Source organism: Heloderma suspectum, chromosome 7 (genome assembly GCF_057233095.1).
Source record: "Heloderma suspectum isolate Gila_16-S chromosome 7, 16-S_ref, whole genome shotgun sequence".
Taxonomy (NCBI): domain Eukaryota; kingdom Metazoa; phylum Chordata; class Lepidosauria; order Squamata; family Helodermatidae; genus Heloderma; species Heloderma suspectum.
The window spans coordinates 4,388,463-4,403,152 of NC_139464.1; the positions used below are offsets into that span (position 1 = coordinate 4,388,463).

At 49.3% G+C, this 14,690-nt stretch overlaps 1 protein-coding gene across 1 annotated transcript in view; it reads right to left on the reverse strand.

Annotated features, from left to right (window-relative positions):
• The window catches only part of TNPO3 (transportin 3), a 46,317-nt gene extending 43,684 nt beyond the window's left edge, over positions 1–2,633 (reverse strand). The window contains exon 1 of the mRNA XM_084808923.1: positions 2,155–2,633. Within this exon, the coding sequence (XP_084665049.1) occupies positions 2,155–2,316 (162 nt within the window). The 5' untranslated portion in view covers positions 2,317–2,633. The remainder of the gene's footprint in view (positions 1–2,154) is intronic.
• Between the last annotated feature and the right edge of the window lie 12,057 nt (positions 2,634–14,690).

Sequence of the window (14,690 nt, forward strand, 5' to 3'; positions counted from 1 at the left end):
AAACAACAAAAGGCCAGAAGAGGGAGTCAAAGTGCAGGCAGCTTTCCTTATCACACACCACACACAAAATAAGTTTTGCAACTGGGCAAAAAGACAGGCTCAAAGGCCTGTGCCAAAGTAGGGGAAGCTGGGTCTTTCTTCCCACCAGCCCTTGCTGTCGGATGCTGGGGCTTCTGAGTATAGTCAATTGTCCGCATTCAGAGGCAGGCTTAGCATTTCAATGGCAAAGCACTTGCATAAGCTACCACAGTGCAAACCAGCCCCATTTCCAAATAAGCCAGACATGCAAGCTCAGCACTGGAGGGAATAAAGGAAGTTACGTCTCCCCCTGGTGTCACAACCCAGAGTGGCTGGACAGAAAGGCATCACGACAAAGTTACAGATAAGAAAAACACCAGTATAGAAACCACAAGGGGCAACTCCACGACCCCTCAGTTGTAGCTTTGCCAAAGCATCACCTACACTGCCAGAAAAATAACTTTGCTTTTTAATGTGAACAATTTGCTAGGCTGCACAGTGCACAGCAAAATATATGTGCTGCTCCTTAAGCTGAGAAAGATTTTGAGCAAAGCCAACAGCACCATGATTCAGGTTTTATGTTTATAGCACAGCATGATTTGACAACTCACACATTTGCCTACCTCCGTATAAACATATGCCAAGTTCTGAAAAATCCATACACTATGCCAGTGATCCATCGTTACAGTGAGGTCTAAACGCAACAACATCTACATCTTCAACTCTTAGGAACAAATTCTGTACCGGGATCAAACGGGGCTGCTCCAAATGCCCATTTTAAAATGAAGGCTCCCTTCTTTGAAGATGGCAATGACTAACATCATTCTAAGTGTACAACCAGCCCAATCTGACACCAGACACATCTACCAAACTTCAAGGAAACAGCAGCAGTTCTCCAATGAGGTCATTCATCTACCAAAGGAGCCTCAGGGCCTACTTCTCCTGCACCGATGCGCCTGCTGCTGCCAAAGCCATTGAGAAAGGGCACCGGGCGTGCAACTCCAGACATAACCAGCGCAACTGGGAGCATGAAAGAAAGAACCCGCTGCCTTGGGTTCCTTAAGGAGGAAAAAAGGCGGGATAGAAATGTAATAAATAAATAAATAAACTTGGATCCTAGCCACCTGAGAAACTATCAACCTTGCAAGGACTCAGAAGAAAAGTCTTAAACTCATCATCTAAAAATGAGTTTCAGCAGCCAAGTTCCTTTCCCTTTAACACCTACACCTTTGGGAGCTCGCCCCTATGCACTTCCAGGCACTCAGCCCCAAGTATGTCCCAAGTCAACTCTCCCATCCAAAACCCTGTCCCTGGCCTTTCACGGCCTGCATCCCACTACCGCCGTCCATTAAGACTTGCTAGTTGGGATCCATCCAGAATCCACAGAGCCCCTCCCTTAAACCCCTTTGGCCATGTAACCCCTCTCAGCTCCTCTGGCACCCACCCACCCGCTCTAACCCCCTCCCCCCACCATTCTTCTGCTAAACCCAACACACACACCCAAGTCACCTTCCTATCGGGGCCTCCTCGGCTGCCCCACAACTCCTCCCAGTTCCCAGATCAGGCGGAGAGAGTCCCTCCAAGCATGTGGTTCCCCCAAGGGGAAGTCTCACCCCTTTGACTTTGTAGCCCTCTCCCCGTGGGAAGTCTCGTCCCAGCCCCTTCCAACCTGACCCCAGCTCCTCACCGCCCCTTCTCCCAACCTATCCCCTCGGCCTCCCTCGACCCTCTCCCGAACCCTTAATTCCAGTGCTCCAATTCACACACACCCAGCCAGCCCCGAGTTCTTGCGCCCGGGCCTCTTCCTCTCCCCCTCCCCACGTGCCCTCCCGCTTGACCCCGCACTCCTTTGGCGTCTGATCCCCCACCCCACGCCTTTCCCCAGCCCCAGGCTTCCCGCGGCCCTTCGGGACTCCCACTTCCGACCCAGTATACTCCGCTGGCTTCCCACCTCCTGCTCTTCCAACCGCGTCCCCCGACTAGGCCCCGTTCCTCTCCTCCGCCGCCCCGAAGATCTCCCCCCGCCGCCGCCCCCGCGGACCTCCTTCCCCCGGACCGCCATCGCCTCCCTCGGCCCCGACACTCGCAGGCCGCTCCCTCCTCGGGCGGCCTCCCCGGGGGGCCCGCCGCACTCACCGATCGCTGGAGCTCCCCGAGCCAGAGGCTGGCGCGCTCCTTGCCGCTGGGGTCCGGGTCGTGGTAGAGCGCCTGCACGGCCTGGTAGACCACCTGCAGGCTCGGCTTGCCGGCGCCCCCGCCGCCGGGCCCCGGGCCGCCGCCGCCGCCGCCAGGATCCATCCCGCCGCCGCGCCTGCTCGTCCGCCGCCGCCTGTCTCTCCTCAGGCCGCCGAGGCCATCGCGGGCGGCGCCTCGGCCGAGTCCGTTACCGGGAAGGAAGCAGCAGGGAAGTGGGGCGGGGGGAGGAAGGGGGCCGGTGTCACCCGGAGGGGCTCCCGCGGAAACCCCGCCCCGCGCGCAAAGTTCCGCGCCGGCCCCGCCGCGAGGGGAGAAGGCCGCGAGGCGCAGGGGCCCAGCGGGGCCCGAGCCACGCGCCGCCGCGAGACAGCCCTCCCCGGCAGCCCCACACGCCGCCGGCCGGGCAAGGCCCCGTCCCGTCCTTCGCCCTCACTCGCGGCGCTCCCGCCCGGAACCGACGGCAAGCGACGACGCACTTCCGGCCGGGCGGCGGGCGCCACCGACAAAGGCGTCCGGGCGGCACCACGCGCCAACCCGGAAGTGGCCCGCCCTGGCTGGGAGGCGGGAACGGCCCGGCCCCGCTCCGCTCCGCTCCGCTCCGCTCCGCTCCGCTCCGCTCCTCGGCGGAACGGCCCGTTGGCGCCCGCGAGGCCCGCCGGCGCTGGGCCGAACGCGGCTGGCGCCCTCACGCCCACGGCGCGTTCTCAAAAACAAGCCCGAGGCGCAGCCTCCCCTGCCCTGGCGCCCCCCAGATGCGCTGGCCTGCGGCTCCCATCGTCCCCAGCCAGCATGCTTCGTCGGGGGAGGCCGCCGCTGCGCTTGGAAGAAGCGGCTGCCTGCTGGCAGGCAGAAATCCAGCACATGAAGGCTTCCCCACGTGCCCGCGCTCAGCCCCTCCCTTTTCAGGGAAGCTGAGACTCCTGCTTCTGCCCGGCTCATGCCGCTGCTTCGAATCGCCGGGCCGGGCTGGGCTAGAGAGAGAGAAAGGGCCTTCTTTTCCTGTGGGGCCCTTTTAGTTATTTATTCATTTGGAGTGCTTTGATGCCACTCCTCAGCCAGAAAGCCTCCCCGAGCAGCTGACAAATCGTCAATAAAAGACGTCGGTCCCTGCCCCGTAGGCTTACAATCTAAAAAGACACCACGCACAAGGAGACACGAATACGGAAGGAAGAGAGGGAAAGGAAGCCTTTCAGCAGGGCTGGTGGAATGGCCCTGCTCTCCCCGTCATAAGAACTTAAGCAGGGCCCTGCTGGATCAGACCACAGTCTATGTAGTACAGCACTCTGTTGACACTGTGGCCAACCAGCTGCCCCCCGGGAAATCCACAGGCAGCGCATGGGTGCAACAGCACCCTCCTGCCCATGTTCCCCAGCAACTGGTGTACACTGCCTCTGATATTGGAGGGAGCACATAGCCATCAGAACTAGTAGCCATCGACCGCCTTCTTCAGGAATTAGTCTAACTCCCTTTTAAAGCTATCCAAATTTGTGGCCATCGCTACATCCTATGGTTTGCAAATTCCTTAGTTTCATTATGCACTGTGCAAGTAAGTCCTTCCTTTTATCTGTCCAGGATCTCCCACCAGTCTGCTCAATGGGATGAGCCCATCTAGTATTATGAGAGAGGGAGAAAAATGTCTCCATATCTGCTTTCTTCACACAATGCATAACGTTGTATGCTCTTATCATGTTTCCCCTTCTTTTCTAAGGTAAACCATCCCAGATCATCTCCCTCAGCACAGCCTGCTGGAGATGACCATTGAGGAAGGAGAAACCTTTAGTTCAATATTGTATAGAGCCACCTCCCCCAACATAGCGCCCTCCAGATGGTTTGGACTACAGCTTCCATCAGGCCCAGCCGGCATGGTCATGGGTGATGGGAGCCAAATGTCCAAAACATTTGCAGGGCACCAGGTTGGGGAGGGCTGGTATGGAGAATGAGGGCACGATCCCACCAAATGTAAACATTTTTTTAAGCCTCATTGATTCCCATTGAGAAAAATGTGCACATTTTAATTCCCATTGAAATCACTGTGACTTCTCCATCTCAGTAAACTGTGGTGGAGTTCATAGAATCATAGAATAGTAGGGTTGGAAGGGGCCTACAAGGCCATGAAGTCCAACCCCCTGCTCAATGCAGGAATCCAAGTCAGAGCATCCTTGACAGATGGCAGTCCAGCCTCGTCTTGAATGCCTCTAGTGTGGGAGAGCCCACCACCTCCCCAGGTAATTGGTTCCATTGTTGTATTGCTCTAACAGGAAGTTTCTCCTGATCTTCAGCTGGAATCTGGCTTCCTGTCATTTGAGCCCATTCTTCCGTGTCCTGCACTCTGGGATGATCAAGAAGAGATGCTGGCCTTCCTCTCTGTGACAACCTTTCAAGTACCTGAAGACCGCTATCATATCTCCCCTCAGTCTTCTCAAGGCTAAACATGCCCAGTTCCTTCAGTCTCTCCTCACAGGGCTTTGTTTCCAGTCCCCTGATCATCTTTGTTGCCCTCCTCTGAACTCTCTCCAGTTTGTCTGCATCCTTCTTAAAATGTGGTGCCCAGAATTGGACACAGTACTCCAGAGGAGGCCTAACTAGTAGTAGATTATGAGTTTAGAGCAGGGCTGGGGAAGCTGTGGCTCTCCAGATGTGGTTGGACTCCAGTTCCTATCAGCCCTGACCAGCATGGCCAATGGTCAGTGATGATGGCACTTGAACTTCAACATCTGGAGGGCTGCAAGTTCCCCACTCCTGGTTTAGAGGGTACAAATTCATTTTGACATGTATTTCCCCTATTTTGATTTTTTTAATCTTAGTTTTGTTTTAGTAAAGACAAAAGACAAATTATTGTATATGTTTATATTTGAAATTTATTTTATCTTCTCTTTTGGCATGGTCACAGTAAAAATAGGAGCACTTTTGTGTACTTTTGGAGTTCCCTGCTTTTCACCTCAAGAATTACTGTCTGAGCATATTGTTGATTACACATTGCTATAGATTTTTATCTTCTTTCTGTGTCTCTTTACCCTGCTTAAGTTTGTCCTTCACTGATTTAAAAGCAAAGAGAGTGTTGGTTCTTTTGTTTACATCTATGCTTTTCTTACATAGTTCTTCGTATATAGTTTTCTTATATAGATAACTCAGAGAAAACATGTAAAGCCCCACAAATCATCCACAAGCTGACTGGAATAAAATGGTCTTTAGAGCCCACCTAATGGCCAGATAGGAGGGCGCCAAAGAAACATATTCCCAGAGGGAGGATATTCCAGAGATGTGGGGCCGCCACCAAAAAGACCTCATCCCTTGTACTTGCCAGCCTAACAGCTCTCACTGGCAGATCAGAGAAAGCGGGCCCCAGCTGCCAGTCTTAAAGCTTGGGCAGGTACATATGAGTGCAGGGAGTCCTTCAGATAGCCGAGTCCCAAACCATTTAGGGCTTAGAAGGTTAATAGAAATAAAGGTTCCTCCTGTGCAAGCACCGGGTCATTACTGACCCCTAGAGGGACACCGCTTACGCTGACGTTTTCATGGCAGACTATAGCAGGGGGGTTTGCCATTGCCTTCCCCAAACGTTAATACCAGCTCCTTAAATGGGACTCGGAAACTAATAGGCAGCCAATGTAACTTGAACGGAATGGGTGTCATGTGATCAGAACACCTAGCTCTGTCTCGCTGCCACCTTGTGCACCAGCTGAAACTTCCCAACCATCTTTTAAGGGCAACAGTGCATTACAGTAATACAGCATGGATTTATTTCAAAACATCAAAATCCTACTGCAGAGAACTGTGGTTATTGGGCTGACTAAAACGATAACAAACAAATAAATAAATATGCATTATACAGAGTCTTGTGCCACCTTAAATACTAACAAGTTTATTCTGATAAAATTTTTCTTTGATACTGTCTACTTCAGATGCTTGAAGTGTTAACCTCAAATTGGTTGATACACAAGCTAGGGTGGCAGGGGAGACCAGGGTTGCATCAGTAGCCACAACAAACATTTCAGTGGGCATTGAAGACCATTTTATTTCAGTGACTGTAGTCTTAATTTGCCCCAGTGATGTTTTGAGTGTGGCTGTTACTGTTTTACTGTTGGGTTACATTTACGATTTTGTATTTTATTAATTGTAGTTGTTTTATATCGTAAGCCGCCTTGAATATCCTTGGGTGGAGAAAGGTGGGATTGAAATTATTAAATAATACATAAAATGAATAAACAAACAGCAGAGGAAGATATGGGGAGTGATGGTGAAGAAGAAAGAGTAGCGTGGAGGGCAAGCTGAGGTAGTTCTGTGGGCAAGGCCGACCCTACTATTGGGCAGAGTGAGACAGCAGCTTCAGGCAGCAGATGCTGGGGTGGGGAGCACTGGCAAGGTGCTGGAGGACAGAGGTGTGGGTGCGCCATGTAGCCTGCCCTGGACCCCCTAAGCAGGCCTGCTGTTCTCAGGTGTAGTGGGAGACATGGCCTTGTAATCAGCATTGAAATAAGTTTCAGCTGCCACTCTAGGATGGTCTCTTAGACATGGCCAAAAAAGAGGATTTGCATCACTCCAAAAGAGGGCACATATTTGTATGACATTTGCATGTGCGAATTTGCGTGTATAGATGCCAGTTTTGAAATAATTACTGTCATTTTAATAGTAATACAATACCTGACCACAGCGGAGAAGACTGCGACCAGGTGCATGGAATGGTAGTTTGGGCAGGGGTGGGGGGAGAGAAATGTGACGTGTGTTTCACAACTGTAGTAATACATGTGGCCATCTATAGACTTCTACTCTTTCCCCATAAGGTCATTACGTCCAGGATCTAAAACGTCTGTCAGCCCTAGCCATCATGGCCAATGCCCGGGATTTATGGGAGCTGCAGTCCAAAACACCTGGAGGGTACCAGGTTGGGCAGGAATGGGGAACGCATGGCCATCCAGATGTAGTTGGACTGCAACTCCCATCATCCCACACATTGGCTGTGCTGGCTAGGGTTGCTGGGAGCTGCAGTCAAGCAACATCTGGAGGGCCACATGTTCCCCACCCCAGAGGTTGGGAAAGGCTGCTAGTCAAAGTTTATCAAAGAGGCGGCATTTGGTGACCTCTAGTGGGCATTACTTATTATTTTGTTTTTATTTACAGCATTTATATACTGCTCCACAGCGAAACAGATTCCGGGGCAGTGAACAATAAAAGATAAAAGAAACAAAACACCATACTAAAAATTGTTATTTTTAGAAACAGAGTGCCGATAAAAACTGTGGCTGGTCAGCCAAGGAAGACCTGTAATAAAGATGTTTTCAGGAGGGGCCGGAAACAACACAGTGTTGGCACCTGCCAGACCTCCAGAGGCAGCAAGTTCCATAGAAAGCGGGCCACCACACTAAAGGCTCTTCGCCTGGTGGACTCCAGTTGGGCCATAGGTTCACGTGGAACCACTAGGAGCATGCCCTCTGATGACCTCAGTGACCTGGCAGGTTGATAGGGGGGAAGGCGCCCTTAGACTAATGGAGATTTCTGTTCTCCCCCACTGCTTCATTTTCCCCTTCTTGCAATTCCCAAGGGGGTCCTCAGCCCCTTTTCCTTGCTTTGGCTTAAGAGCTCTGGTGGCCTGTCATTGCAGAGAGAAAAGTGGACTGTGCCAGGGTCACCTCAGGACATTTTGACACCCTAAACCAGTCTCCTCCAACCTGGAGCCCTCCAGGTGGGTTGGACTACAACTCCCAACATCCCCAACCAGCATGGCCAATGGCCGTCTGACCTCACTGTTTACATTTCCTCCCACCACTACCATACAGTCAGGGCCAGAAATATTGGAACAAGGATAACTGTTTTGGCAGTTGGTCTCTGCACACCACCACACTAAAGTTGAAAGGAAACACACCCAGATGGGAGCGAAGTCCGGACTTTCAGCTGTAATCCAAGGGGTTTGACAAAAGTGGGGCACTAACCATTCAGGAAGGACAGCCCGTGGCATACACCCCCCCACCATCGTTGGGGGCTCATAAGTAATGGAACGAGTGGCTGACAGCAGCTGCATGGCCAGGTGTGGCCTGTTTCCTGGGTGCCCCATGACAAGTCAAGCAGATAAGAGGCCTGGAGGTGGTTCTGAGTGTCACATTTGCATTTGGTAGCTGTTCACTGGAACTCCCCACATGAGGTCCAAAGAGGTGTCCATGAGAGTGAAGGAGGCCATCATTAGGCTGAGGAAACAACATAAACCCATCAGAGAGAGAGCAAAAACAGTGGGAGTGGCCAACGCAACAGTTTGGAACATCCTGAAAAGAAGGAATTAACTGGCAAGCTCAGCAACAGCAAAGGGCCTGGAAGACCATGGAAGACAACTAAAGTGGATGACCACAGAATTCTGCTCATGGTGAAGAGGAACCCTTTCACAACATCTAGCCAGGTCAAGAACGCTCTTGCGGAGGTGGGCATGTCATTGTCAACATCTACAGTCAAGAGACGGCTTTATGAATGTAAATACAGAGGCTTCACAAGAAGGTGCAAACCACTGGTAATGCTCAAGAACGGACAGGCCAGATTAGCCTTTGCTAGCAAACACCTGAAAAAGCCTGCCCAGTTCTGGAATAAGATTCTTTGGACTGATGAAACCAAGATTAACTTGTACCAGAAAGATGGGAAGAGAAAAGTATGGAGAAGGAAAGGAACAGCTCAGGATCCAAAGCATACCACCTCATCTGTCAAACATGGTGGAGGCAGTGCTATGGCCTGGGCATGTATGGCTGCCAATGGAACCGGGTCACTGGTGTTTATGGATGACCTGACTGCTGCTAAAAGCAGCAGGATGAATTCTGAAGTGTATAGGGCTATACTTTCTGCTCAGATTCAGCCGAATGCTGCCAAACTGATAGGGCGCCGCTTCATATTGCAGATGGATAATGACCCAAAACATACAGCAAAAGCTACCCAAGAGTTTCTCAAGGCAAAGAAGTGGGATGTTCTTCAATGGCCAAGTCAGTCACCTGGTATCAACCCAACAGAGCATGCTTTTCACTTACTGAAGACAAGACTGAAGGCAGAAAGACCCACAGACCAGCAGCAGCTGAAGGCAGCTGCAGTGAAGGCCTGGCAAAGCATCTCGAGGGAGGAAACTCAGCACTGGGTCATGTCCATGGGTTCCAGACTTCAGGCAGTCATTGACTGCAAAGGATTTTCATCCAGGTATTAAAGACGATCCTTACGTTTGAAATGATGTTGGTTTGTTCCATTACTTATGAGCCACCAATGATGTGTGTGTGTGTATGCCACTGGCTGGACTTCCTGAATGGTTAGTGCCCCACTTTTGTCAAACCCCTTGAATTACAGCTGAAAGTCCTGACTTCACCCCCACCTGGGTGTGTTTCCTTTCATCTTCAATGTGGTAGTGTACAGAAGCCAACTGCCAAAACAGTTATCCTTGTTCCAATATTTCTGGCCCTGACTGTATATACCTGCAACTGAGAGTAACACTTCATGCCTCTGCTGAAGCGTACTCTACTCAGCAAAATCTTCTGTGGTAATAAAGGCGTTAGCCTTTAAAGTGGTGCAAGACTCTTTGTTGCTTTTGCTGCAACAGACTAACATGGCCACCCCTCTGGAACGTGTCCACAGCCATAAGGCCTAGAAACCTTTTTTTTTTTTGTTAACAAAATCAAAGTTAAGATTTTCAACCCTACCCCCTTTCTGTACTTACCTCAAATTAGGATGTTGCCTTTTGCCATGATTTGGAAACAAAATGCTCTTGTTGCTACAATGACAAAAACAACAGGTAAAATTTCTCTCCAGTCTTCCAGGAGGAAAAGAGGTACTGGAAGTCTGATATGGAATTGTAACTTATTTGCAAGATAGCATGACCAAATCTGACCTATTGGCCTGCATATTTAGCTTAGGGCGCAATCTTATGCATGATTAGACAGAAAAAAAGTCCTGTAACTCCCAGCATTCCTCAGCCAACCATGGTTGGCTGGGGAATGGTGGGAGTTGTAGGACATTTTCTGTCTGAACATGCATAAGGTTGTGCCTTAAATGTACAAGGAAAGCTGAAAGATGCCTCTTCTTTGCCCTTAAACCATGTTGCCATGTTTGTTACTGGCTTTGCTCCTGTGCTTTTAACAAAAGCTGCCTGGGACACAAAAATCGAGCAGGTAATGCTTTTCTTGTCACTTACACTTCTGTACATGTCTAGTCAGGAGTTAGTCCCATTGAATTCAATGGTGCTTACTCGCAGGTAAGTGGGTACAGGATTGCACCCCAACAGCTTGCAGCCTTCCACCTTGGTCTTGCCCCTACAAGCCCTTCAAAAGGCTTTTAAAAAGCTCCCATTGGAGCAAATGGGAGGCTTTTTTCAAGCTTAATTACATTAAGGGAAGGGGCATTTGGAGGGGAGGTTGCAACTGGGGTAGGAAGGATTATCCACAACTCCAGCTGTGACCCCCTCACCCCGCAATTAATGTGTGTGTGTATGTGTGTACACCTACCTGGAAGAAAGTCTAAATTGACCCAGTGGGGTTTACTGCTAAGTCAGGGGTGGGCAACCTTTGGCCTACAACTCCAGTGATCCCTCACAATTGGCTATGCTGGCTAGGGCTGATGGGAGTTGTAGAGCAAAACATCTGGAGGGCCACAAGTTGCTCACCTCTCTAAGTAGACATACATAGAATTCCACAGCATATCTCTATGTCAGCATGTTTTCTCAGAAGTAAAGTCTCTTTGTGTTCTGTGGTATTTACTCCTAAGTAAGAGTAAAGGCAGGTAGCACAGAATTGCAGGAATGGCATCAGGAAGCCTAAGGCTGAGAACGAGCCGAGGATAGCGAGGGATGCTAAAAGCAACAAAAAGGCTTTCTTCAGCTACGTGCACAGTAAAAGACAGAGGAAAGAAATGGTGGTTCAGCTATTCAATAAGGATGGCAAAATGATAACAGATGACAAAGAAAAGGCAGAGGTGCTCAATTCCTACTTTGGCTCAGTCTTCTCCCCAAAGAGGGTCTATGAGCCCCCTGGCAAAGGCGAAGTACAGGCTGAAGGAGCAGGATTGCAGTTTGAGATTGATAGGCATATGGTCAAGGAACACCTAATTACTTTGAATGAGTAGCCAGATGAACTGCACCCTGGAGTAATAAAGGAACTGGCAGAAGAGCTCTCGGAACCACTCTCTATTCTCTTTGAGAAATCATGGAGGATGGGGGAAGTGCCAGATGACTGGAGGAGGGCTAATGTTGTCCCTGTCTTCAAAAAGGGCAAAAAGGAGGAACCTGGGAACTACAGATCAGTCAGTCTGACATCAATCCCTGGGAAAATTCTGGAGCAGATGATAAAGCAATCCATCTGTAAGCACCTTGAAAACAACGCAGTAATTAGTCGAAGCCAACATGGATTTGTCAACAACAAATCCTGCCAGATGAATCTGAGATCATTTTTTTTATCAAGTCACCTCCCTTGTGGACTGTGGGAATGCCGTAGACATCATATACCTCGACTTCAGCAAAGCTTTCGACAAAGTGCCCCATGATCTCCTGCTGAGCAAACTAGCTCAAAATGGGCTAGATGAAACAACGATCCGGTGGATCCACAGTTGGCTACAGAATTGGACTCAAAGAGTGCTTATCAATGGGATCTTCTCAAACTGGGGAGAGATAATGAGCGGGGTACCACAGGGCTCAGTCCTGGGCCTGGTGCTCTTCAACATTTGTATGAATGACTTGGAGGAGGAGGTGCAGGGAATGCTGATCAAATTTGCAGATGACACAAAATTGGGAGGGATAGCTAATACTCTGGAAGACAGAAACAAAATTCAAAGTGATCTGGATAGATTGGTGCGCTGGACAGAAAACAACAGAATGAAATTTAATAGGGATAAATGCCAAGTTCTGCACCTAGGAAAATCAAATCACAGTTACAAGATGGGGGATACATGGCTCAACAACACGACAAGCGAGAAGGATCTTGGAACTGTCAATCACAAGCTGAATATGAGCCAGCAATGTGATGTATCTGTAAAAAAGGCAAATGCTATTTTGGGCTGCATTAATAGAAGCATAGCTTCCAAATCCTGGAAAGTACTAGTTCCCCTCTACTCAGCACTGGTTAGGCCTCATCTGGAGTACTGTGTCCAGGTCTGGGCACCACACTTTAAGAAGGATGCGGACAAGCTGGAGAGGGTTCACAGGAGGGCAACAAAGATGATCAGGAGACTGGAACGCCCTATGAGGAGAGCCTGAAAGAACTGGGCATGGTTAGCGTTGAGAAGAGAAGACTGAGGGGAGATAGGATAGTGCTCTTCAAGTACTTGAAAAGTTGTCCCAGAGAGGAAGGCCAGGATCTTCTCGATCATCCCAGAGTGCAAAAAGCATCCTGACTGTTAGAGCAATACGACCATGGAACCAATGACCTAGGGAGGTGGTGGGCTCTCCCACACTGGAGGCTTTCAAGACAAGGCTGGACAGCCATCTGTCAGGGATGCTCTGACTTGGATTCCTGCACTGAGCAGGGGGCTGGACTCAGTGGCCTTGTAGGCCCCTTCCAACCAGTTCTATGATTCTAACCTGGAAGCTCTTTCATGTGAAATTGCTGTTTACCCTCTGCTGGCCTCTTATAATGTTTTGGGTTTTCAAATAATGTATTTGCGATAAACTGTCTGCCTCTGAATTTCATCTGCTGTTTTCCTCTTTTAGACCTTATTAAGCACATTGGACATTTTATGGAAAAACAAGGTTAAAATGTTTTAAATCCTATGCATGTTTAGACAGAAAAATCTCCTACAACTCTCAGAATACCTTCAGTCAGCCATGCTGGCTGGGCATGCTGGGAATTATAGGACTTTTTCTGTCTAAACATGCATCGGATTGTATTTGTTGTTGTTCAGTCGTTCAGTCGTGTCCGACTCTTCGTGACCCCATGGACCATAGCACGCCAGGCCTTCCTGTCCTGCGCTCTCTCCCGGAGCGTGCTCAAGTTCATATTCATTGCATCCGTGATGCTATCTAGCCATCTCATCCTCTGCCGTCCCCTTCTCCTTTTGCCTTCAGTCTTTCCCAGCATCAGGGTCTTTTCCAGGGAGTTTTCTCTTCGCATTAGGTGGCCAAAATATTGGAGCTTCAGCTTCATTATCTGTCCTTCCAATGAGCACTCAGGGTTGATTTCCTTTAGGATGGACTGATTTGACCTCCTTGCAGTCCAGGGGACTCGTAAGAGTCTTCTCCAGCACCACAGTTCAAAAGCATCAATTCTTCGGCGCTCAGCCTTCCTTATAGTCCAGCTCTCACAGCCATACATTACTACTGGGAAAACCATAGCTTTGATTAGACGGACCTTTGTCGGCAAGGTGATGTCTCTGCTTCTTACTATGCTGTCTAGGTTGGCCATAGCTTTCCTCCCCAGGAGCAAGCGTCTTTTAATTTCATGGCTACAATCACCGTCTGCGGTGATCTTGGAGCCCAAGAAAGTAAAATCTGTCACTGCTTCCATTTCTTCCCCTTCTATATGCCAGGAAGTGATGGGGCCAGATGCCATGATCTTCGTTTTTTTAATGTTGAGTTTCAAACCAGCTCTTTCACCCTCAACAAGAGGCTCTTTAGATCCTCTTCGCTTTCTGCCATTAGGGTGGTATCGTCTGCATATCGGAGGTTGTTGATAATTCTCCCAGCAATCTTAATTCCGACCTCTGATTCCTCCAACCCGGCGTTTCTCATGATGTACTCTGCATATAAGTTAAATAAGCAGGGTGACAATATTCAGCCTTGTCGTACTCCTTTCCCAATTTTGAACCAATCGGTTGTTCCATGTCTGGTTCTTACTGTTGCTTCTTGACCCTCGTACAGGTTTCTCAGGAGACAGGTAAGGTGGTCTGGTACTCCCATCACTTTCAGAATTTGCCACAGTTTGTTGTGATCCACACAATCAAAGGCTTTAGCGTAGTCAATGAAGCAGAAATAGACATTTTTCTGGAATTCTCTTGCTCTCTCCATGATGCAGCGAATGTTGGCGATTTGATCTCTAGTTCCTCTGCCTCTTCTAAACCCAGCTTGTACTTCCGGTAGTTCTCGGATTGTATGCATGTATACTAAATGAATTAAATAAGGGTTTGTAGGATTACAGCCTTACTTTCTGCACGTCTCGGTGCTGTTTAAAGGCAAAGCCAGCGGAACAAAAAGCAGCTACTCTACACCCACGAGAAAAGATTGAAGCATCCCTCTTTTTGGATTCTATTCCACTTAAGAACCAAGGATCTCAAATAATGCTGCATGGCTTTCAAATAGGGAGAAAAGGGGTTTCCTTGTTATTATTTTTTTCCAGCAGGCCCTAAAAATGTGAGCGGTTGCCAGCAGAGGCTGTGCTGAATAGGCAATCTGAGAGGGAAGAATTACGGACCAAAATCATTTCCGCCCAGGTGAGAACAGACAAAGCTGCATTGAAATAGGAGAGAGGAACAGTAATGATGGCGAAGAATGAACGTCTGGGTTCAAGGAATGTACTGTTTAGAAATTCACAGCAGGGGCA